The sequence below is a fragment of the Leucoraja erinacea genome, chromosome 25, assembly GCF_028641065.1.
Source record: "Leucoraja erinacea ecotype New England chromosome 25, Leri_hhj_1, whole genome shotgun sequence".
Lineage (NCBI taxonomy): Eukaryota > Metazoa > Chordata > Chondrichthyes > Rajiformes > Rajidae > Leucoraja > Leucoraja erinaceus.
In genome coordinates, this window is record NC_073401.1 from 14138056 (window position 1) to 14162748 (window position 24693).

Below are 24693 nucleotides of genomic sequence, written 5' to 3' on the forward strand. Positions count from 1 at the left end.
GATTCCGTAGATATTTTGTAGCGGCTCGTAATGCCAGCTCTGGGAACTCGGGTAAGTCGGGACGTTTTTTCAGCATATTGAAAAATGACCACGAGTTAAAAAAATAGCCCCGAGTACCTATGGCTGGCATATCCGAGTTTGTATCAAGGGGAAAACTTAGGAGAACTGCAGTTGTACAGGGTCTTGGTGAGACCACACCTGGAGTATTGCGTACAGTTTTGGTCTCCAAATCTGAGGAAGGACATTATTGCCATAGAAGGAGTGCAGAGACGGTTCACCAGACTGATTCCTGGGATGGCAGGACTGTCTTATGAAGAAAGACTGGATAGACTTGGTTTATACTCTCTAGAATTTAGAAGATTGAGAGGGGATCTTATAGAAACTTACAAAATTCTTAAGGGGTTGGACAGGCTAGATGCAGGAAGATTGTTCCCGATGTTAGGGAAGTCCAGGACAAGGGGTCACAGCTTAAGGATAAGGGGGAAATCCTTTAAAACCGAGATGAGAAGAACTTTTTTCACACAGAGAGTGGTGAATCTCTGGAACTCTCTGCCACAGAGGGTAGTTGAGGCCAGTTCATTGGCTATATTTAAGAGGGAGTTAGATGTGGCCCTTGTGGCTAAGGGGATCAGGGGGTATGGAGAGAAGGCAGGTACAGGATACTGAGTTGGATGATCAGCCATGATCATATTGAATGGCGGTGCAGGCTCGAAGGGCCGAATGGCCTACTCCTGCACCTAATTTCTATGTTTCTATGTTTCTAAAACTCAGTAACTCGGGGAAAGTGGGACAGGGGCTTTACACTGCACACCACTAGTTCCTAAACAACTCTTTGCTGCAGGGCAGCATGACTATACCAGATGCCCATGCAGCAGCCTGCAACAGGGCAATGACTACCCCAATAGTTGCAGATGCAGTATTCCGATGCCTGGCCCTACAAATCATAAATGTTTCCCTCTACTGGAATGCAAGATCTAGTCCACCACTTCCTCTGGCATGTTTCCACTACCGTGCATTATTTATATTACTATTTCCACAGGCAAACATCTGTTGCAGTGCATTTATTCTCCCCTACAATTTACAGAAGCCAATTAACCTGCAGTTCTTTCTTAGTCATTTATTCTCCACCGGTCTCTTATGCACTCCCCGGCTGTGTTTCTGTGTCTACCCCACTATTGTTATACACAGCAGTCCTCTACATCAGGGGCGGAAATCCAGGCGGGGACAGGGGGGACATGTCCCCCTCATGTTTTGCGAGGGGGGGGATGATTTCCCCCCCCCCCCCCCCCCCCATGTTTTGTAATCCGTATTTTAAAACTCGGTGAAAAATACCTGTTAAAATCTCCGCTTTCCGTGAGACAGTGGGGGTGGGACTGATGATCGAGGGAGCCGATTGGACGAGAGACGTTGGTCAGCAGGCAGTGGGGGTGGGGCCATGATGATTCAGCGCGGTGATTGGAGGAGGGAGACGTCTGTGGAGCAAAGATCATAGAGAGGAGCTTGAATCGGCCCGTTCGCGGGTCTTTTCATCGCCCGGCGCGGCCGGCCGCAGAATCTTCCACCGCCCCGCGGCCAAATCGCTGCGTCGAGGCGAGGCGATCGAGGCTCCCGATGTTGAAGTCCCCGCGAACGGGCCGACTGAAGCACCACGATGCGGGGCGGACAAAGCCGCTGTTGCTGGAGTTCGGAGTCGGTCACCAACCAGGTCAGCTCCCGATGTTACCGTCCGCCAAGAAATCCCTCCCACGTTTTGATAGTGATTTCCGTGCCTGCTCTACATGGTGTTCCGTCCCAACTTCCTCACTGCTGTGCTCTCTTGCATAGCCACGCTGACCACACCAAGCCTAATGCAACTGATGACTGTAGGACAGTATTTACAAAACTCATTCCATACATGACTGTTGCAGCAATGCTAGTTTTTAGCTTTTTAACTTTAGAGATACCGGGTGGAAAGAGGCTCTTCTCCCACTGGGTCCATGCTACCTGGCGATCATCTGTACACTAGTTCTATCCAACATTCTAGGAACAATTTACAGAAGCCAATTAACCCTACAAACCTGCACGTCTTTGAGATGTGGGAGGAAACTGGAGCATCTGGAGAAAACCCACGCAGTCACCTGGAGAATGTGCAAACTCCTTGTAGACAGCGCCCGTAGTCGGGATTGAACCTGGCGCTGTAAGGTAGCAACTCTACTGCTGCACCACTGAGCTGCCAAATTCTAGGTGTAAATGGAAATTATGGTGCAAATATTAACTCTTCAGATGCATATGTACCCTGCAACTACGTGACATTTGCACATCCAGTAAGATATGCAACGCATTGTTTACTGCAACAGTTGTATATGAAGGGTTGTGCTGCAGTGCAGCATTTAACCCATCAGTCGTGGGTGTTGCACTGTTGTTGTAGAGCAATATTTACCAGACCAGTTTGATATGCAACTGCAGTGTGATACTTACTCTTCAATCCATGTGTAACTCTGATGCTCTGCTCTCCATCCATTGCATTGATCCAGTTACTCTCTGACATTTCTTGTGGTCTTGGGCAGTGCTGTTCCCAAACCAAGCTGTGATGCAATCCGGCAGTGCGCTTTCCATGATGCATCTGTAGAAGTTTGTAAATCCAGAACAATGTCAGGCAACGTATCCAGCCCCTTTAAATGTGTGGAGGAATCTGATGAAATGGACTAGGCAGCTTTCTGGATGACAGTAATTGCAGATTTAAGTCATGTGATTTGTTTATCATTTTGCTTTATTTATCTGCTGTTCAGCTTTGAAGACAACACAAACAGAGCTCCTGGACCTGAGGTGCAAATACGATGAAGAAACAGCAGCTAAGTAAGTAACTTGCAATCTTGCCTTTGCTAAGCATGCTCACTTTGAGGAATATTTAACCTAATTGTGGTTTCAGAAGAGTTATTAATTTAATCAGCAAAAGCTAATGTCGTATTATTAAAAGTAACACAGACCTCTCTTTCCCATATAAATCAGCTACCAGAAATGTTAAGTAGTTCATGTAATTGTACAAAAATACAGTCAATGGTTTGGCTCCCTCTCACGAGGAGGAAAGGGTCAAGATAGTTCGAAGACTAACAACTTTATACTTGTCAGACTTTGATTAATGGGTTAACATTCTTTGACACAAGTTACACTACCAGAATGCAAATTGCACCATAGTCTCGGGTCTTTACACAGGACGGCGGGTAAAGCTTCCTATGTTTTGCTTCAGGGCGAGATGCTATTTTGGTCCAAACTCACATGGGCAATGTTGGTGGCTGCTCATCGAGGTGCTTTTGGTGCTTGGTTGCTGATGTTCTCATTGCCCCTTCCACCTGCCCTACAAACCTGCAGGGACTTGGCTCCATCTGGCCCCCTGACTTCCTTCCTTCCTTGCTGGTTCTCTTGTGAGTGGTGAGAATGGATCTCTTCGTAGACACTGTGACTGAGATCACTTCACCTCTGACCTGGAACTCAAACGCTTGTTGGCCTTCCCTTAGTTTCGTAATACAATGGCAAACCAGTCACATTAGAAACAGCTGAGTTCATATGTTTTTACAAGGCTGCAAGATGATAGTTGTCATAAATTATGATTAACGTCCATGGCGTCATTCTCAGTAACATGTCTCTCATCAGAGAGAGAGAGACCTGCTTTCTGTATCTATGTGCAATTTCTTCAGGATGGATCTTTACTTTAAAAAAGGCACAGAGTGCTGGAGTAACTCAGCGGGTCAGGCAGCATCTCTGGAGAACATGGATAGGTGACGTTTTGGGTCGGGACCCTTCTTTAGACTATAACTTTAATCTCAGTGCCTGACAATTTAGCCTTTTATTGTATCAATGTTGTGATGTCTGACATTATGTGGACACTATTGTCTTTGGTTGGTGTCAGTTTAGTAATGGACTGTCTTCCAATGTAAGATCTCCTTGAGACACAGAGTGCTGGAGCAACTCAGCAGGTCAGGCAGCAACCCTGAAGAACATGGATTGGTGACATTTCGGGTCAGGACCCTTCGGGCATTTGCTGCCTGACCCGTGGAGTTACTCCAGCACTTTGTGTCCTTTTTGTGCATTAACCAGCATCTGCAGCTCTTTGTTTCTACTAGAAGCTGTCCACGGGCTTGTATGTGACTCTTAAATGACCCAGCTTCATATCATCAGATGCTCTCATGGTGTAAAAATACATCTTGGCTCCCAGTCAAAATTTTTCTCCTGGATGTTTATTTTTAAACATGGAGTCAGTGAAACTTGTCCCAAGTAACAACTTTCTCTATTAAACCTGTTATTATTCAGGTTAACATCTGGCTGGTGCCATGAAATGCTGCTGCTGCTGACTCTTGAGCGTTGTGTTATTCCCAGAGAGGGCAGTGCTTTTGGATTCTTTCCACCGCAGTCTGTACGGACCAGAGTGAGGGTAACACAAGTCCCTCGGGATTAGGAAAAACCCCAAATGTCACGACACCTCACTCACTCGTAAAATCGTGGCTGCTTTTTTAATTTCAATTTATATTATAATTTAATGACTTCTTCGTTACATCGCAGGCTTCACTTTCCTTTTGTTCCCAGCGACATTTCTTGAATCCGCCCTCATCTTGCCAAAGCCAGCCAGCTGCTTTAAATAATCTCTGGTAGCCCAGTAGAGAATGTTTATGTAGGCTAGAGAAAGGAAGTGGGATGAACTTTCTTAATTGCAAAAGCCAGGAACACATGTTTCTGTAATCACACAAGTTTTTCCATTGCAAGCCTGTTGTCTTCAGCCTACACTGACAAATTCCATCGCCATCTCTCCTAAAAACACAATGGCTTTAAATTCAGTTTAGAGATACAGCTTCGGCACACCGAGTCCGCGCCAACCAGCGATCCCCGCACACTAACACTATTCTACACACCAAGGACAATTTACAACCAGCGATCCCCGCACGCTAACACTATCCTACACACCAGGGACAATTTACAATTTTTACCTCAGTTAATTAACTTACAAACCTGTACGTATTTGGAATGTGGAAGGAAACCGGAGCACACAGAGAAAACGCACGCGGTCACAGAGAGAACGTACAAACTCTGTACAGACAGCACTCGTAGTCAGGATTGAACCCGCTTCTCTGGCGCTGTAAGGTAGCAATTCTACTGCTGAGCCCATGGTGTATAATATTAAATCAGCATTAGTTGATTGCTAATTTTAACTTTTCCCTTGTCTGGCTGCCTGAAAATCTCATCATGTTTAAAATGAAGAAACAAAGAACGACAGATGCTGGCTACTACACAAAAGGACACAGAGTGCTGGAGCAACTCAGCAGGTCAGGCAGCATTTCTGGAGAACATGGATAAGCAAAGTTTTGGATCGAGACGTCTCCTATCCATGCTCTCCAGAAATGCTGCCTGTCCCGCTGAGTTACACCAGCACTTTGTGTCTCTTTATTTTAAAATGTTGCTGCTTCACCTATAGTTCATGAGCCCAATGATTCTTCCCTTTCGCCTGGATGTTTAGGATCACCAGAGTTATAGCCATAGAGTTGTACAACATGGAAACAGACCCTTGGCCCATCTTGTCCTTGCTGAAGAAATGGGCACACAGAGCTAGTCCCATTTGCCTGCATTTGGCCCATAGTCCAATAAACCCTTCTTATCCATTTAACTGTCTATTGTTTAAAACTCGTAATTGTGTCCTTCTATAGTCTCCTCTGGCAGTTTATCCCAGATATGGTTCACCATCTCCATGGAAAAGTTGCCCCGCAGGAACCTCTTAAATCTTTTTCATTTCACCTTAAGCCTATACCCTCTAGTTTTTGAATCCTCTACCTTGAGTAACAAGACTGAGTGTTCACTTCATCCATGTACACCTCATTCCTCAGCCTCCCACACTCCAAAGAAAAAAAGTCTCAGCCTATCCAACCTTTCCCTAAAACTCAAGGCTGCAAGCCCAGGTAACTCATCGATTGGCTGGTTTATTTCCCCAGTACATTAGTATGTATATGTGTTGTTAGCAAAGTGAGAAAATATTAATCTAGTTGAAAATAATACAAAAAAAAGGCAATTTTATAAAATAGTTCAAACCCAATTATGAGACCTCGTGGGTGATAATAGATTATATGGTTGTTATAATGGGTGTTCCAGTTAGCTCTCACATCCCAAAGACGTGTGGGTTTGTAGGTTAATTGGCCTCTGCAAATTTCCCCTAGTGTGTAGGGGGGTGGATGAGAAAGTGGGATAACATAGAACTAACTGTTTTGAAGGGCCTGTTTCCATGTTGTGTCTTTAAATTCAATTCATTGCATGTATGTCACGGGCAACTACACAACAATGTATGAAGCCTTTGCAGTGGTTGATGTAATGGCCAAGCTTGGTTGGGACACTCCACCTGTGTAGCCCAGTGTGATCGGTCAGAGGGAATACCATGTTTTATGGGCTGCAGTATTTAGACCAGAACAAGGAGGAAAGGTGTATAATACATTGACTCCACATGTCGACAAGTCATCACACTAAGGAGCGTGTTTTATTTCTCTGGCTGGGTAAGGAATATTGTAGTTTTGCTTCTGCAGAAAGAAATTAATTGGACAGAGAACTGCAGGAGCTGGAAGCATTGCCTTCACCGGCAGTACTGACACGGTGTGCCTGGTGTTGGAGGAGAGGGGTGGGGAAGGCCAACAGCGGGGTGGGGATCAGATGGGAGGCTTGATTTATTCCACAAGGAATCTGGCCTTGACTAAATCTCATTTCCCTCTAGATGAAAGGGAAATGTGGAGTAGCGTGTAACAGAGTGGAGGGGAAATTAAAATATATCGGGGCATGTGATTAGAATATTGTGGGGAGAATTCAGTACTTTCAATGGTTTCTATGGTGCTTTATTGGTCTGAAGAAGTGTCTCGACCTGTAACGTCACCTCTTCCTTTTCTCCAGAGATATTGCCGGACCCGCTGAGTTACTCCAGCTTTTTGTTTCTATTTTCTGTGGTTTATATTTGCACAGTGAGTTTCTTTTTGCATCGATCGCACATGCACGAGTCGCCATCATTTAGCGCCTTTCACAAAAAGTCCAAAGTACACATGCTCGATTTTTCTGATTAGATTTTACTTTAGGGTAACAGCGCGGAAACAGGCCCTTCGGCCCGCCAAGTTCGTGCCAACCAGAGGTCACCCCGCACACTAGCATCATCCTACACACTAGGGGCACTTATAATTTTTACCAAAGCCAATTAACCTACAAACCTGTATATCTGTGGAGTGTGGGAGGAAACCAGACCAGCTGGTAGAAACCCTCGCGGTCACAGGGAGAACGTACAAACCCTGTGCAGACTGCACCCATAGTCAGGATCGAACCTGGGTCTCTGTCGCTGTGAGGCAGCAACTCTACCGTTACGTCAGTGTGCCGCCCATGTTCTTTGCTTGATTTCTATTACTAAAAGTACTTTCACTTTCACAAGGTATTAGTTTTCTCTTGCTAATGCATTTAGCAATCACTGAACTATAGAAAGGCTCCTAAACCAGCTTGAGTGCGGAGATTGTTCTCCTAATGTCTGAGCATCTGAATGACTGGAGAGACTTAATGAGCATCAATTAACAAATGGGGCAGCAAATGCTAATGTGTGAAATTGGGCTGTAAAAAATAAATATTTTAATTAACAGTTGCGCCACAACTATAAATAATGCATGCAAAGGCTGGAGTTTCCTGTTCGAGGAAATTATTACCAAGTTTAATTTTTAACAGTTAAAATAGCTTGGAAACAAGCCCTTTGGCTCAATATGCCCACGCCGACCAATATGTCCCGTCTACACTAGTCCCACCTGCCTGTGTTTGGCCCACATCCCTCTAAACCTGGCCCATCCATGTACTTGTCTAAATGTTTCTTATATGCCTCAACTACCTCCCCCGGCAGCTCGTTCCATAAACGCATCGAAAAAGTTACCTCTCTGATGCCTATAAAATCGTTTCCCCTTCACGTTAAACCTATGTTCTCTGGTTTTCGATTCCCCCTACTCTGGGCAGGAGACTCTATGCATCGACCCAATCTATTCCTCTCATGATTTTGTAAATGGCCAGGAATGAACTCCAGCTTTCTGTGGTCCCCGGCACTTGGGGCAGAGCTTCCACTGACAAACTAACATTGCCCTCACAGAATGGACAAACAGGGTTGGTGACAGTCAGTGAAGACACAAGGAACTGTAGATGTTAGTTTACTGAAAAAGTGCCGGAGTCACTCAGCAATTCTGGTGATGTTTCTCACCGGGACCCTTCTTCAGACTCGGTAACAGTCTTATTTCCTTAAACTCGGGTCTATGTAAATATTTCCTCTGCGTTTTCTTGTACAAAGCTTTCACACATGGTTGTGGGTGGGAATAGTATGTCATTGGCTTCTTAGAAATGCATAAATGGGTAAAGTCTGAAGGATGTAAAGTCACAGAGGTTAGGTTGATGAATGTTATTATGGAGAAACAAGGAACGGCAGTTGCTGGAATCTTGCGTAGAAAGAGTACTGGAGTAACACAGCGGGTCAGGCAACATCTCTAGAGAACATGGATAAGTGACGTTTTGAGTTGGGAACCTTCTTTATACTAATTGATCTTTCAGCCATTACCTGGTTACGAGTGAGTGTTGGGGGGGGGGGGGGGGGGGGGGGGTGGTTCGTGGATTTAAAGTTTCTATCAAAATCAACGTCATTCTGGTTAAAAGTGGAGGCAGAACGAGCGGGAAAGTGAGGGAGCAGAGGTCCAGTTCTGAGCTCGGCCAAATGGAGAGTTGTCCACATCTGGTGAGTGTGGAAAGTTTTGCCATGATGCCGAGTCCAAACGCCAGAGAGAGGTGGCACAGCCAGGTGCAATGCTCTCTGTTTAATCAACAAAGCTCAGCGGACAATGAAACTTCTGAAGGATGATAGCAAACTCTGATTATTAGTAGCAAGATTAATCCTCTTGGTAGCACACACTTGTTGTCCGTCTGCTGTCTTCACTCTGCCTTTCACTGGGAGGATGTGCCTTCAAAATGTAACATGCATATTCTGTTTTGGACCATAAATCATGATCAAGACATTCTTGCCATAGAGGGAGTACAGAGAAGGTTCACCAGACTGATTCCTGGGATGACAGGACTTTCATATGAAGAAAGACTGGATAAACTCGGCTTGTACTCGCTAGAATTTAGAAGATTGAGGGGGGATCTTATGGAAACTTATAAAATTCTTAAGGGGTTGGACAGGCTAGATGCAGGAAGATTGTTCCCGATGTTGGGGAAGTCCAGAACTAGGGGTCACAGTTTAAGGATAAGGGGGAAATCATTTAGGACCGAGATGAGAAAAACATTTTTCACACAGAGAGTGGTGAATCTCTGGAATTCTCTGCCACAGAAGGTAGTTGAGGCCAGTTCATTGGCTATGTTTAAGAGGGAGTTAGATGTGGCCCTTGTGGCTAAAGGGATCAGGGGGTATGGAGAGAAGGCAGGTACATGATACTGAGTTGGATGATCAGCCATGATCATATTGAATAGCGGTGCAGGCTCGAAGGGCCGAATGGCCTACATCTGCACCAATTTTCTATGTTTCTATGTTTATGTTAAGGTTTATTATTGTCGCGTGTATTGAGCTTTAGTAAATGTTTTGTTTCGCATTCTTCCCGAACAGATTATATAATGCTAGACATGAATACAATCTAGCCAAACTCAAATACAATAGACAGAGCAATGGGAAAGATCAACCAAGAGCCTTCTGCTCTCCAATATATAAAGTCCTAACCTGCCCAACCTCTCATTATAGCTCAGGCCCTCAAGTCCTTGTAAATTCTTGGAAATATGTATGTTGCCACTGCTTTATTGTTGCAGTGTTTAAATATTGTTGCAGCGTCTAAATCTAGGAATGCTGCAGCAGCAGCCAGCCCGGATGGACTGCATTAGTTTAGGGTAACAGTTCCCCACCGTTACCTCATTAGCACTCAATGGGTCCAAGATTCTGATGGCACCAGGTTCAAGTTCTAGCTTTGCCAGTGAAGCCTGGATCAAAAAAACATTTAATTAAAAAATAGTTAATAGTGTAATTCTAAAGCCGAGAGAGTCCCGCATAAAGACCGCAAACCCATTGTTATTTGGGAATGGGTTGCACATGTTGTAAAGACAATGAGATGACCCATATAACATAATGTGCTGGAGTAACTCAACGGGTTGGGCAGCATCTGTGGAGGACATGGATAGTTGATGTTTCAGGTTGGAAGACGGGTCCCGACCTGAAACATTGCCTGTCCATGTCCTCCACAGATGCTGCGTGACTCACTGACTTACTCCAGCACTTTGTGTTTTGTTCAAGGTTCCAGCATCTGCAGTTCCTTGTGTCTCGGGAGAGCTACGTTCCTCTCCAGTTTAAACTGTCTGAAGAAGGGTCTTGACCCGAAACGTCATATATCTTTTTCTCCAGAGACACCGCCTGACCCGCTGAGTTACTCCAGCACTTTGTGTCTATCCATAGTAGTCTCACCGCCTGCTGGGATCGTAACTGCAGTTTCAGAGGTATCCACCAGAGGGCAATGGGACCTCGGTGAACAGGTGTACAGAAATACAGCATTCTGCATTAATCCAATCCGAGGACAATTATAATTGTCCTTAGTGGAAGTTAAACTGAGTGCCTAGGCAGCGATTAAAACATAGCTCCATTGGTCTCTTGGAGGCCTTGTATTTTTCAGTAGATATTTGGATTTTCGTGCTGTTTGAATTAGAAGGGGTGTTCCAGCTCCCATCTTTGTTTGCCTAGCCACCTTCACTGTGCTTTACAAGGGAGGCAGTATTTGGGTTGGAAGCTCAGCAGGGGAAGAGGAGCAGCCACAGCACCAGAAGACAGGTGGTGGCTGGGACTGTCTGCTGCTGGGATAATGCACTGTCCAGGACCACTTCCTTGGACTTGCTGACACCCTGCAGGCTCTTATGGCAGAGACAGTCGGCTTCTCTCATCTCCAGGGCTGTGTTTATGGACACTTTGTCCTCTGGATGCCAGCCCTCGTGCCAACAGAAAGCTCTTTGCCATTCGTGTCCAGCTAGGGTCCGATTAGAGGAGCAGAAGGATGCAGACTCGTGCAAAGTCCCCAAGATTGTAGACGGCACGGACAAGGCGGACCGTCGGTCTGTTTCCATGCTGCGTAACTTTGTGACTCTGTAAGATGAATTATTGGTGTATAAAGCTACATTGGGATACCAAAGCTTTTGAAAGACTGAAAGCAGATGGTAAAAAGTTCTGAAAAGGTCAGACAAGAACCATGGCATGATTTTTCCACATCATACTGACTTTTGGTGATGGTCCACATTTGAATTATCAAGTTGCCTAGTCACCCCAAAAGGTTTCCAGCAATTTCCAACTAAGTTTCAGCATTCTAGCATTGAAGTTGTTGTTTATATATTTCATTTTTAGCTATTAAAACCATCTGAAGAAGGGTCCCAACCAAAATCTATCCATGTTCTCCAGAGATGCCACCTGATCCGTTGAGTTATTCCAGCAATTTGTGTCAATAGACAATAGATGCAGGAGTTGGCCATTCGGCCCTTGGAGCCAGCACCGCCATTCAATGTGATCATGGCTGATTCAGATTCAGATTCAATTTAATTGTCATTGTCAGTGTACAGCACAGAGACAACGAAATGCATTTAGCATCTCCCTTGAAGAGCGACATAGCAAACGATTTGAACAAAAAATAATAAGTGTCCAGGGGGGGGGGGGGGGGGGGGGGGGGGGGGGGGGGGGGGGGGGGGGGGGGGGGTGGTGATTGGCAGTCACCGAGGTACGTTGTTGAGTAGAGTGACAGCCGCCGGAAAGAAGCTGTTCCTCGACCTGCTGGTTCGGCAACGGAGAGACCTGTAGCGCCTCCCGGATGGTAGGAGGGTAAACAGTCCATGGTTGGGGTGAGTCCAGTCCTTGGCGATCATCCCCAATCAGTACCCCGTTCCTGCCTTCTCCCCATATCCCTTGACTCCGCTATCTTTAAGAGCCCTCTCTATTGAAAGTATCCAGAGAACCGGCCTCCACTGCCCTCTGAGGCAGAGAATTCCACAGACTCACAACTCTCCGTGTGAAAACTCTTCTTTGTAACCCAGCATCTACAACTCCTTGTATCGAGTATTTATGTTTGCTGGGGATCCTGGCTGTTAGTGGATATATGATGTAGACCAAAGAGAAAAATCACCGTTTTAATGAATGCCTATTTTTCGTTTATTGATAATAATCAGTCAGAACAGTTTTCCCGGTTTCACTTTTTCAAGGGTCGACCAATCCAGTAGCCTCAGGCACCTGAATCAGACCAACTAACTTTCCATTGGGAAAACCACATGAGGAATCTGCCATTAGATCAGGAATGAAGGAATTGGTTTTCCTCTGTAATTCAACTTAGCTTTTGGAAAGAAAGGAGAAAAAAATTGTTCTGGATCCATTTTCTTCTTTGAAGTTCTTTGCTAGTCTTTCTGCTACTTGTAACGCCACACTTGTTATGTGCATTTTCTCCAAAGATCCCTTGACTTGAGGTACAGAAATTTGAATGTTGGTGTTTACATTTTTGTGTTGTGACTTAGTCAGGTGCAGTACCCAGCCATTTAATTGTAATGATTATGACTTTTAAAAGACATTTGGCCAGATATATGGATAGGAAGGGTTTAGAGGCACATGGGCCCAATGCAGGCATAATGGGGTTAACTTGGTCGGCATGGACAAGGTTAATATTTGGTTATCCGCATCCAAATGCAAATTAAACCATTGCTTTCCTCTCTTACCAATGTGACTGTGCTAATACACACAGTAATATGATTCCAAATGCTTTGGAGCGTAATACTGAGGCGACTGAAATTCCCAAGGGTGCACAGCAAATTACAATTTTAACTTGCAATTCTCATAAAATGCACAACATGCAATTTGATTAAACCATCTTAGGATTTGTTCTCAAACTAAACTACAAATCCTAAAAATCCTGGTGCGTCAGGTAACTGCAGTAGAAAGGCTTGTGTTGCTCGCACCATTGTAAAGAATAGCATACTAGGTGTTGCATCAACTGCGGCAGGAGGTGATGAATTGCTATTTTGCAGTCTATTCACATGATTATAGGTTATTCCTGTCAAACTGTGACGTTTTGCATCTATTTCAGGGCAGATGAAGTGGGGTTGATCATGACCAACTTGGAGAAGGCTAATCAGGTAAGAAAGAAGCAGAGTTGAGTCTGTAAAAGTATTAATCGTGTAGGATTCAATTTTAAAAAGGAATGAAAAGGCATAATAAAGGTGGCATGATTTATTAATTTATTAATTAAATTTCCTGAACATTTGCAGAATGTATTGGTTTTGCATGTTTGCTAACTAGTGATTTATCTACCAAAGGATGCCATGTTGTGTACGGCACAGCTTCTTAAAAGAGCTGCTATAGTTTAGTTTAGAGATACAGCGTGGAAACAGGCCCTTTGGCCCACCAAGTCCATGCTGACCAACGATCTCCGTACACAAGCACTACCTTACACATTCGGGACAATTTACAATTTTTACCAAAGCCAATTAACTGACAAACCTGCGCGCCTTTGGGATGTGGGAGGAAACTGGAGCACCCGAAGAAAACCCACGCAGGTCACGGGAAGAACGTACAAACTCCGTACAGGCGGCACGCATTGTCGGGATCGAACCGGGTCTCAGACGCTGTAAGGCAGCAATTCCACCGCTGTGCCACCGTGCCGCTCCAAACTAGCATGTTAGTGATGTATCGACCAAGGGATGCCATGTTGTGCACTGCGCACAGCTTCTTAAAAAAGCTGCAATACTTCTGTGGAAATTGGAAGCAAGCTGAATGAGATTGATGATAATTTGACATGAAGACAAGTTGTCATGAAGTTACACCCAGCTTGTACTGAAACCAGAGTAGACCTTCCAGCCTTCAGCGAAGGACACGAAAATAATCCATCTCAACGTTGGTAAAATTGCAACTGGTGGGTTTCTGGGGAACTTCCTGAGACTGACCAGTCTGTTTTTAGCTCTGCTCAGCTTTGCACTGCATCCCTGTCATCAGCTTGACTGCCTTTAGGTCACGCAAGGAGAGGGACAACCATTCGCGGGACAAACGGAATGGAGGCAACGGCTGCAACGGGCCTCTGTAAAATGGCACCCCTTGCATGGAGCGCAGCGGTAGAGTTGCTGCCTTACAGCAAATGCAGCGGCGGAGACCCGGGTTCGATCCCAACTACGGGTGCTGTCTGTACGGAGTTTGTACGTTCTCCCCGTGACCTGCATGGGTTTTCTCCGAGATCTTTGGTTTCCTCCCACACCAAAAACGTACAGGTTTGTAGGTTAATTGGCTTGGTAAATGTAAAAATTATTCCTAGTTGGGTGTAGGATAGTGTTAATGTGCGGGGATCGCTGGTCGGCGTGGACCCGGTGGGCCGAAGGGCCTGTTTCCGCGCTGTATCTCTAAACTAAACTAAACTCAGTGGCCTATTCGGCACCAACCAGGGGATTGTGCTTCTGTATGGTGATGGTCTTGCTGAGATGTATGCACAAAACGTATTTCACTCTACATTGGTACACGTAATAATAAAGGAACCATTGACCAATTGATTATTCACCGACCAACCTTATAGACTGAACATAGAAATAAGGAACTGCAGATGCTAGTTTACATAAGAGGGCACAGAGTACTGAGGATTCCTGAACCGAAACATCACCTAACTATATTCTTCAGAGATGCTGCCTGACTTGTTGTGTCCTGTTTTCTAAACTGAATATTCTGAGCTAGTCAACGTGAGGGAATAGCTTCAAGGTGAGAGGGGCAAAGTTTAAAGGAGATGTGCAGGACAAGTTTTTTTTTACACAGAAGGTGGTGAGTGCCTGAAACGTGCCGTGAGTGGTGCTGGTTGAAGCAGATACATTAGGGCCATTTGAAAGACTTTTAGTTGGGCACATGGGTATGCAGGGAATGGAGGGAAATGGATTATGAGCAGGGATATATGCTCATATGACTTATGAAATCTCTCTACTTTGTAAAAACAATTCTCCTCAAAACCATTCCCTTTATGAGCATCTTTTCAAGAGAGTCAAGAGTATATAATTGTTATATGTATCGAAAATGTAATAATGAAATTCTTACTTGCAGTAGCATAACAAGCCTGTAAATACACGACTCATAAATAGGGCTGGCACATTGGCGCAGCGGTAGATTTGTTGTCTTACAGTGCCAGAGACCCGGGTACAATCCTGACTACGGGTTCTGTCAGTACGGAGTTTGTATGTTCTCCATGACCGTATGGTTTTTTTCTGGGAGCTCCGGTTCCCTCCCACACTACAAAGACGTTAAGATTTGTAGGTTACTTGGCTTCTGTAAAAGTTGTAAATTGTCCCTAGTGTGTAGGGTAGGGCTAGGGTACGGGGTGATTGCTGGTTGGCTTGGACTCGGTGGATCAAAGGGCCTATTTCCGCATTGAATCTATAAACTAAACTAAGATAACATAGTAAACCAAAAAATAAAAAAAATAATAATATTAATGCAAAAAGCCCAAACTCCTTAGTGCAACCAAGACAGTTCAGAGTTTAGTTAGTGCTTGTAATGTTAAAGAACCTGATGATTGTTGGGAGGAAGCTGGCCTTGAACCCAGAAATCATGGTTTTCAGACCCCTGTACCTTCTTCACAATGACTGGTATGAAATGAAACATAGAAACATAGAAAATAGGTTGCAGGAGTAGGCCATTCGGCCCTTCGAGCCAGTCTGCCATTCAATATGATCATGGCTGATCATCCAAAATCAGTACCCCTTCTTTCTCCCCGTATCCCTTGATTCCATTGAGCCCTAAGAGCTAGATCTAACTCTCTCTTTAATTCATACATTGAAAGCAAATGAGAGTGTGGCCAGGGTGGTGTGGATCTGTGATGCTAGCTGCCTATTTCTGGTTTTTACCTTTGAGTTGAGTTGTCTGCTCCTGGTCAGAATCCACCACCCTGTTTTATCAACCACCTGCGGTCTGTCTGCCAGTAGTGTTCACAGCCTGCCCTGTTTCATATGTGCATCTAGACCAGTGGTTCCCAACGTGGGGCGTACGCCCCACAGGGGGGCAATTTGATTTTTAAGCGGGGCAATTGAGCGCGACTGAGGAGGTCTGGGTCCAAATTTTCAATTTTTCTTTTTTGGGATTTTCCATCAGGTAAACATATGTAGTTTATGTTTCAGATGTTATTTTGAGTAAATATTTTTTTATTTAAGAATTATATATCACCACATGGGGGGGGCATCAGGATTTTAGGGGTGATTAGGTGGGGCATGGCCAAAAAAAGGTTGGGAACCACTGATCTAGACACAGCTTCAGAAGGCTATTTTGCCAGTGTTATAGGGCCGCAAACTGTTCATATAAATTGCTGAAGGCTTCATCAAATGATGAACCATCAGCTCACCTGCCTCTCTATCTCCCCCACTGATTTATTTGTCTGTCTGCAGAATGCAGTCTTCCCACTCAGTCTTCGTCAACCTTCAGCAGTCTCTTTTCACATCTGGAATGTGTCTTTATAAGCTTGTTTTAAACAAAATAAGCCAGACTTCCCAGTCTTGGAGATCGGCCTTCAGTTTAGTGTGGAGAAACAGGCCCTTCGGCCCACAGAGTCCAGGCTGAGCAGTGATCCCCTAGTTCTATTCTACATATTAGGGACAATTTACAGAAGCTGATTAACTTACAAACCTGCACTTGTTTGGGAGGAACCCGGGTGAAAATCCTTGCAGTCACATGGAGATTGTATAAACTCCGTACAGACGGCCCCCGTAGTCAGGATCAAACTCGGTTCTCACGTGCTTTATAGCAGCAACTCTACCGCTGCGCCACTGTGTGAAAAAAGGTTCTGACTGTCTATCCTATCTATGTCTCTATAATTCAATGTACGTCTATCAGGTCTCCCATCAGTTTTGCTCCAGAGAAAACAATCCCAAATTTGTCCAACCCCTTATAGCTAAAGAAAGGGTGAAAAGGGTGAAAAAATGATTTAATTGTCAATTATTAAAAGATAAATATCTACCGTGCAGTGTGCAGCAATACTAGCATGAGTGACATTGTCTGTCATTTGGATTTGAACTTTTCAAGTACCTTGAGTCCTTGGATGATGCTTGAACCTTGTGAATAACACACATGCTAAGAGAGGCATTTGAGCTAGTGTTTGAATTTTTTATCTACAGTAGATGTAATCCACCAGTTCAAAGTCCTCTACAAATTATGCACTAGCTGTGCTTGTTATCAATATTAGTCCCGGATTAATTTTGTCAAAGACTTGCCCATATCTGGAATGAGCTGCGAAAATAAGATGTAGAACTGTGGCCAATTCTGATTTTTAAAAGACATTTGAACCAATATGGATAGGATGGGTTTAGAGGGCTATTGGCGAAATGCATGCTAAATATGCTAACTTAGTTGGCATGGACAAGGTGGGCCGAAGGGCCTGTTTCCCTGCTGTACAGCTCTATGACTCTAATTGAGACCATTAAGAACAGAAAAATTGGAAGTAAAGGATCACAGATGATGTTGGTGATTCATGAAGTTGGAATTCAGCTTTTCACTTTTTTCTATGTTCCAGAGGGCAGCAGCTGCTCAGAGGGAAGTGGAGAGTCTTCGAGAACAGTCCGTAAATTGCTCCATTCACCTCGACTGTCATTCTCCACGGATTGGGGGAGTGGTAAGGAAATGGGATCAAAGGGGGAAGAATGCTGTGCCAATCTGGTGAACAGCAGCCGGGATTAATTCACAATGCATAAAGATGCCGTCTGACTAGCTTGAGGAAATAATCAAAACATCATTAAGTATCGAGGCAAAGCTGACAAGTGAACTCAAAGCAGTGAAGGCTCAAGACAAATACAGAGTTTAAATTGAGATGTTAGCTGGTTGATAGAGACAAGAACTTGTTGGAATGTCCTACAAGATCACAAGTGGTTTGCATTGGTGTACTCCAGAGCTCAGCTGGGGTATTATTACTCCAACACCTATTGAAGATTCAGATTTAGAAAATAGAATCCAAAGGGCAACGCAATGGTGCAGTGGTAGAGTTGCAGCTTCACAGCGCCAGGGACCCAAGTTCGATCATGACTACGGGTGCTTTCTGTACGGAGTTTGCATGTTCTCCCTGTGACCGCATGTATTTTCACCGGGTGCTCCGGTTTCCTCACACATTCCTCACAAAGACGTATGGGTTTGTAGGTTAATTAACTTCTGTAAATTGACCCTAGTGTCTAGGATAGAACTAGTGCATGATTGATCATGGTCAGCGCAGACTCGGTGGACTGAAGGGCCTTCCACACTGTATCACTAAACCAAACTAAAATCTAATTGAGTGGAGTTTTTGCACAGATATTGGGGAAGTTTCACACTAAGGGGGGTGGGTGTATGGAACCAGCTGCCAGAGGAGGTAGTTGAGGCTGGGACTATCCTCAACATTTAAGAAACAGTTAGACAGGTACATGGATAGGACCAAATGCTGGCAGGTATGACTAGTGTAGCTGGGTCATGTTGGGCCAAAGGGCCTGGTTTCACACTGTATCACTCTATGACTCTGAGGGTGAAAATAGCTCAAAGCAAACCATAGAGTAACACAGAGAGTGGTGAATCTCTGGAACTCTCTGCCACAGAGGGTAGTTGAGGCCAGTTCATTGGCTATATTTAAGAGGGAGTTAGATGTGGCCCTTGTGGCTAAAGGGATCAGAGGGTATGGAGAGAAGGCAGGTACGGGATACTGAGTTGGATGATCAGCCATGATCATATTGAATGGCGGTGCAGGCTCGAAGGGCCGAATGGCCTACTCCTGCACCTATTTTCTATGTATCAATGTAACTGCAGGCAAGTATAAAATATTGCACAAGATACTTCAGAGACAGGTTTACAAAAATCACAAACTGCTTGAATATTGTGAAGTCTTCTGCAGTAGACCGGGGCTGTCCATCTCACTCTTAATTCTTGCGTGCAACATTTTACATAGTGCTGTAGTAACTCAGTGGGTCAGGCGGCATCTATAGAGAACAAGGATTGGTGAAATTTTAAGACGGGACCTATCCACCTGACCTAGTCAGTCTACTGCAAAAGACTTCAGTATACTCAGCTTTTGGGGTCAATGATTAAAAGGTCAAGAGAAAGGTCAAAGAGTATGGGATCATCAGTAAAGATGAAAATCCAGAAACCATTTTTAAAATGTGGTGAAATGGGGGAATAACCGTAGGAAGCACAGTGTAAAATAGAATGTGCTCGGTCATTTAGGGGCAGCACAATGGCGCAGCGGTAGAGTTGCTACCTTACAGCGCCAGAGATTCTGACTGTCTGTACGGAGTTTGTACGTTCTCCCTGTGACCAAGTGGGTTTTCTCCTGGAGTTGCGATTGCCTCTCACACTCCAAAGACGTACAGGTTTATAGGTTAATTGGGTTCAGTAAAATTGTAAATAGTCTCTCGTGTGTGTGTGATTGTGCCAATGTAGGTGAGACTCGGTGGGGCCGAAGGGCCAGTTTCCGGGCTGTAGCTCTAACGTCTAACATTTAAAGTCATGCTGCTTCTGACGTGATCTTGCGGTCCGATACTGTTCTTCCGTATCATTTATTTGATGATGGATGTCAGTAGTTGGAACATGTTTTCTGATATTTAACTGTTTGGCGATAAGAAATGTAATTGGAGGCACAATAGTAGCTTTTCCTTGAGTTGGTTTTTGACCTGTTCATGTGTTTAAGGCCCCGCGCTGGTATTCTAATTCATAACATTACCTTTGGCAGTGGCCACAAGATGTTGTCCCTAGATTTTACTTCGGAGTCACGTGAGTGATTCCGTGAAGACCCCAGCTCTACTGTGCATGCGACATAATCGCACAGCTGTGCAGAACGCGGCCAGCGGGAGTCGGGCTAGCTCCCGCATCCAAGGACGAGAGGTAAGTACTTACCTTAATCGGGCCTTGTGGTTTTTGCTCCAGGGGGAGCAAAGTAGAGAGGCATGGTGAGCGGCCCCGTTTCGACTCCAGCGTGGAGCCGACAGTGGACGGGGAAAAGGCGCTACCCGGACCGCAAACGCTGCGGACCGCTGCAAGGAGCTGCGCTAATGCCGGTCCGCTGAACAGCTGTTTGGTAACAGCAGCGGACCAGCGGGAAGTTTAAAAACCCGACCGGCAGCCCTGCAGACTCCTGACAAAGAGAATCGCCGCCCGGGAACCGCCACAATGCCGCCTGGAAAACGGCAGGCAGCCTCTACATACAGGTAAGAGAAAAATCTTCCCAATTCAACAGGTTCTACAGGAGCCAACTTCCTCCAAAACTGGAACAGGTTGGAGACAGCAAAAATAAGTATGTCTGTCTCCCCAAGCCAGAGGAGGTCATGGAGTTCACCTCCAGGAAAGGGGCACTGGCTGAATGCCAAGGGAGCTGACTCCTACCCCAGTGCTATTGCACTAGCCATCTCCCTTGGCGAGGGATTGATGCAACAGCGGAGTTTGAGCTATGCCTCCTCCAATTTATAGCACACCCTTTTGCTCCCTCTTTTGAGGCTAGCTAAGGAGGCCAGGGCTGGGCTGGCTTAAACGCTGGGCAGGCGGACGAGAACAGCAGTATGCCAGGGGAGCAGGATCAGGAAGAGCTACTGGGTGTCGTGGGCCACTACATGGCTCCTCCACGCGACCATCTTCCCAACAAAGCCCTGCAGGAGCAGGCCTTTCCAGAGGCAAATCCGCAGGCAGCTGGGTCAGCGGACTCGCAGACAAGCAGCGAATTCTACAGAAGGGTCAAGATGTTACCGCCTTTGCTCGTTTTTTCCACGGATTATACTCTCCCAGGATGAGACTATCCCATTGCACTACCAGGGTGCTGACGCCTAAGATGTTCCCAAATTTGGGATACTCGACTGAACAATGGTGCATATAGACCTGCCCGCAACCCCAAATATATGGGGCTATGCAAACCGCTGCTGCGGGAAGAGAGGCAGCTAAACCTGTGCGCCTCATGAAGGCAGGCCATGGAACGAGCAGGACATCGCATCCAACACCCAGCTGGCAGCACCCCTCGGCATCCACCAGCGATATCAAACAAGGACTGGTGAAAGCCTGGCGACCGCTTCACATTACCCCCAAAGTTCTTTTTAGACGGGGCCTAGAGCGGAGCCGTGGGAAGATGCGCCGCCCCACCGACAGCACCAGCATACCAGCAAACTACGCCTTCATGAAAAAACAACAAACATGGAGGTAGGTAGTCTGGTTCCTCCCAGTTTACACTAAACAAGGGTGTTCTACTAACTGCGGGGGGGGGGGCATTTACACTTGTTAATAAAGCATGGGATGCTGTCACAAATAACTAAAATATACTCAACAGTATTAGAGGATAAAAACAAATTCAAATTGGGCATATTACCGCCAGTTCAGCAATGCGCCCAAAGGGCACTTTCTCCCTCTAAGAAAAGAGAAGTGAGAAGGTCAAGCTGAACTAGAAAGGCTCATTACTAAACGGATCATGGGAGTAAACATGAACCATTGGAAACTACAAAAGATGGTGAATGTAGCATCATCATTGATCTAATATCACTAAATAAATCTGTTGAGTATATATACACTTTAAGATGGAGATGGGTTTTTGTCACTGTCAGGCATCTGATCTCCCAAGGATACCTAAGGGGAGCATTGATATGGAAGATGCTAACTATCTTATACCCATACACTAAGATCATTATAGATACCTAAAAATTTTACCTGGATAATGGATATCCCGGTTAGGGCAACCATGGAAGCACAGAGCAGTCCCTATGGCCTAACCTCAGCCCTAAACTATTAAATATTAAAACGGCCATGAAAATATTAAGAAAACAAGCATAATCATGGCATATATTGGATGATATCCTCATATTAGGGGAAACAAAGGAATTAGCTGTGGCAGCAGTTCTAGCTACGAAACAGCTCCCTAAAGCTCTGAGGTTATCCCACGCCCAGATAAACCAGAATTGAAGCGTTAACTACCAAGGATTATCTGGGCTTCAATAATAATTCCGTCCATATCACTGTTACTTTGCCAAGGTACTTGGGCTATATCACAACTAAGGTGGTGGGTAGACATCTATTTGGCATAGTTTTCAGCCCTATTATCATCACCAATCCCAATTTGGTTATTAAAAACCGATGCCAATACTTTAGGCTGGGGAGCAACTAAACTCCATATCCAGCACAGGTAACAGATGGACCAATTCACAAACATCGTTACTACACATACCGGGCATCAACTACTTAGGATTGGTGAGCGTCTATTGGGCTAAAAAGCATATGCATTTCAAATGCAGCACGTACATATGTGGTTACGGATTGATAATACTATGGTGGTGGCTTATATCAACCATATGGGGAGCATAATAATCATTGTTGTGCATCAAATTGGTCAAACAAATCTGGCAATGGTGTGTCAAAAGACATTTTAACTATCAGCTGCCTATGTCCTAGGAAGCTAGAACACAGTGGGAGACACCAGGTCACGGGGTAAAATTTATGATTACATTGAATAGATGTTAAACCCAAAATATCTGCTAAAGGTATTAAGCAGTTTGAAAGCCAGATATCAATTTGGTTGCACAAGAAGGAATCACCAGTAACCTATGTATGTGACTTGGGAACCAGATTAGAGGCAGCAGCGATAGATGCCTACACGCTGGAAGGGGGAATTTCTGCTTTGCCTTCCTCCCTTCTGCCTCATCAGACGGGCACTTCGCAATACAGATGGGAGTCTCCGAGATATTGAACGTGCCCGACCGGCCTACACAGCCATGGTTCCCAGTTCATCACGACACGGTGGGCGAGTCACCTATGGATTTCCCTAGTGGACCATGGTTGCTGACTCAACCCAGTATCAGGCACAAGCCACCCATGCCAGGGAAACATCAAACTCCTGGGTGCAGGGTTTCAATAGACCTTACCAGGGACTGGGATTATCCAAGGGACCACCATGTCGGCATCCCTGCGAACAGTCAGTAAAAGCTAACATGGGTAAAATACTGCCACGACGCAGGGACAACATACCGAACTATTCAACCACTGACGTATTGGAGTTCCTGGAACATCTACACCATGACCAAAAGGTGAGTTACAATGCCGTAAATACAGCATGAAGCGCCTTATCTGCTTATCTAAAACAGCATGACAGCAGAGCATGGGATCCCATCCACTGAAGGTAAACTTATGAAGGGCAACTATAATATAAGCCCCAAACACCCAGGTATATACCCATGTATGGGATATTGGTGTGATATTGACATATCTCAGAGAATGGCACCAGCCAGATCCCTCAGCTTGCTTAATCTATGTTTTAAAAAACGCTCATGCTTATGGCTCTCGTACACGCTCACAGAGTCCGGTCACTCCATAAACTAGACTGGATAACATGGTGATGACCCCAGACGCATCACGTTCATATTTAGGTCTGGTAAAATCTAACTCGCAGGTATATGGGACTAGGCGAGATTATGAGTTCGGCACGAACTAGTAGGGTCGAGATCGCCTGTGTTTTCCGTGCTGTAGTCGTTATATGGCTATATGGACCAGGAACGCCCAATTCACTGGTGGGATTCCGGGCCTACCCACCAGAGTCCAGGTTGAGTGTGGTGACCCATCTACTACTATATATAGACACAACCCACAATCTTAGAGGGAGAGGAAAGCCTATGGGTCAACCACAGTAACCCAAGACGGGGTACGAGCCAAACCACTCCAAGGTGGCTCAAACAGGTACTGAAAGCTGCCGGAATAGATAATAATACATTTAATCCCATTCCAATAGGGCAGCATTGGTATCAGCGGCTGAACGAATGGACATCCCGGTTGACCACATTTTCAATACAGCAGAATGGTCAAGGGAACGGCGTTCAGAACATTTTTTATTATAAACCGTTGATAAACCTGATTTAATTGCAGGAGAATATTACAAACTGCAATATTAATTTAAGCTCAGAGGAGCTCTTTTATGTTGTTATTGTTAACAAATACCTTTCTGTTTCTTTTGAAAGCAGATCCACTGGTTGATTACGATAACACTTCCTCATAAACTTCGGCAGTGAGTGAAATAAAAACTGTTACACGGTTTGAAATCACAGACCTTTGAAGTCTTCACGGAATCACTCACGTGACTCCGAAGTAAAATAGTAAGATTAAACGAGTACTTACCAGTATGAAGTTTGATCTGTATTTTATGAGGAGTTACGGTGAGGGATTAAGTGCCCGCCGCTCCCACCCTCATTATATAGATCAAACTAATAAATTGATGTCTCGTGATCTTTACTATCTTACTTCAAATATTGTGTCTATCCTGTGATTTCACACCGCTGCTTCGAAGTATGCCGCATGCGCAGTAGAGCTGGGGTCTTCACTTAATCCCTCACCGTAACTCCTCATAAAATACTGATCAAACTTCGTACTGGTAAGTACTCGTTTAATCTTACTATTAAATGCTTGGTGATTTTGGACATTTTAGCCCTTTGTATCAGCATCTATCTAAAACATTAAGACGTTTTATCTGAAACATTTCCAGATTTAATAAAACTGGCATGATCCATCTCCTCTTAAGAAACATTATATGCCAAGTACTCAATAATTGCAAATACATTTTAATTAATGTCACATCTTTGTAAATGAAAACTGATCCAACATTATGATACTTGAGTTAGTTGACCACAGCTATTTATTCCAAAGTTAAAGATCCAGCTGAAAACCAGAGCAACTTTGCACTTTTTTCCTAAACAACGGACTGTGCA

At 44.8% G+C, this 24693-nt stretch overlaps 1 protein-coding gene across 9 annotated transcripts in view; it reads left to right on the plus strand.

Moving 5' to 3' along the window:
* Positions 1–24693, plus strand: part of cux2b (cut-like homeobox 2b) — a 285814-nt gene that overhangs the window by 227120 nt on the left and 34001 nt on the right. For 8 of the 9 annotated variants that reach the window (XM_055655802.1, XM_055655796.1, XM_055655793.1 and 5 more), the window contains exons 8-10: positions 2769–2835; positions 13092–13140; positions 17532–17630. In XM_055655802.1, the coding sequence (XP_055511777.1) occupies positions 2769–2835; positions 13092–13140; positions 17532–17630 (215 nt within the window). The remainder of the gene's footprint in view (positions 1–2768; positions 2836–13091; positions 13141–17531; positions 17631–24693) is intronic. The other variant, XM_055655795.1, reaches the window with a different exon arrangement.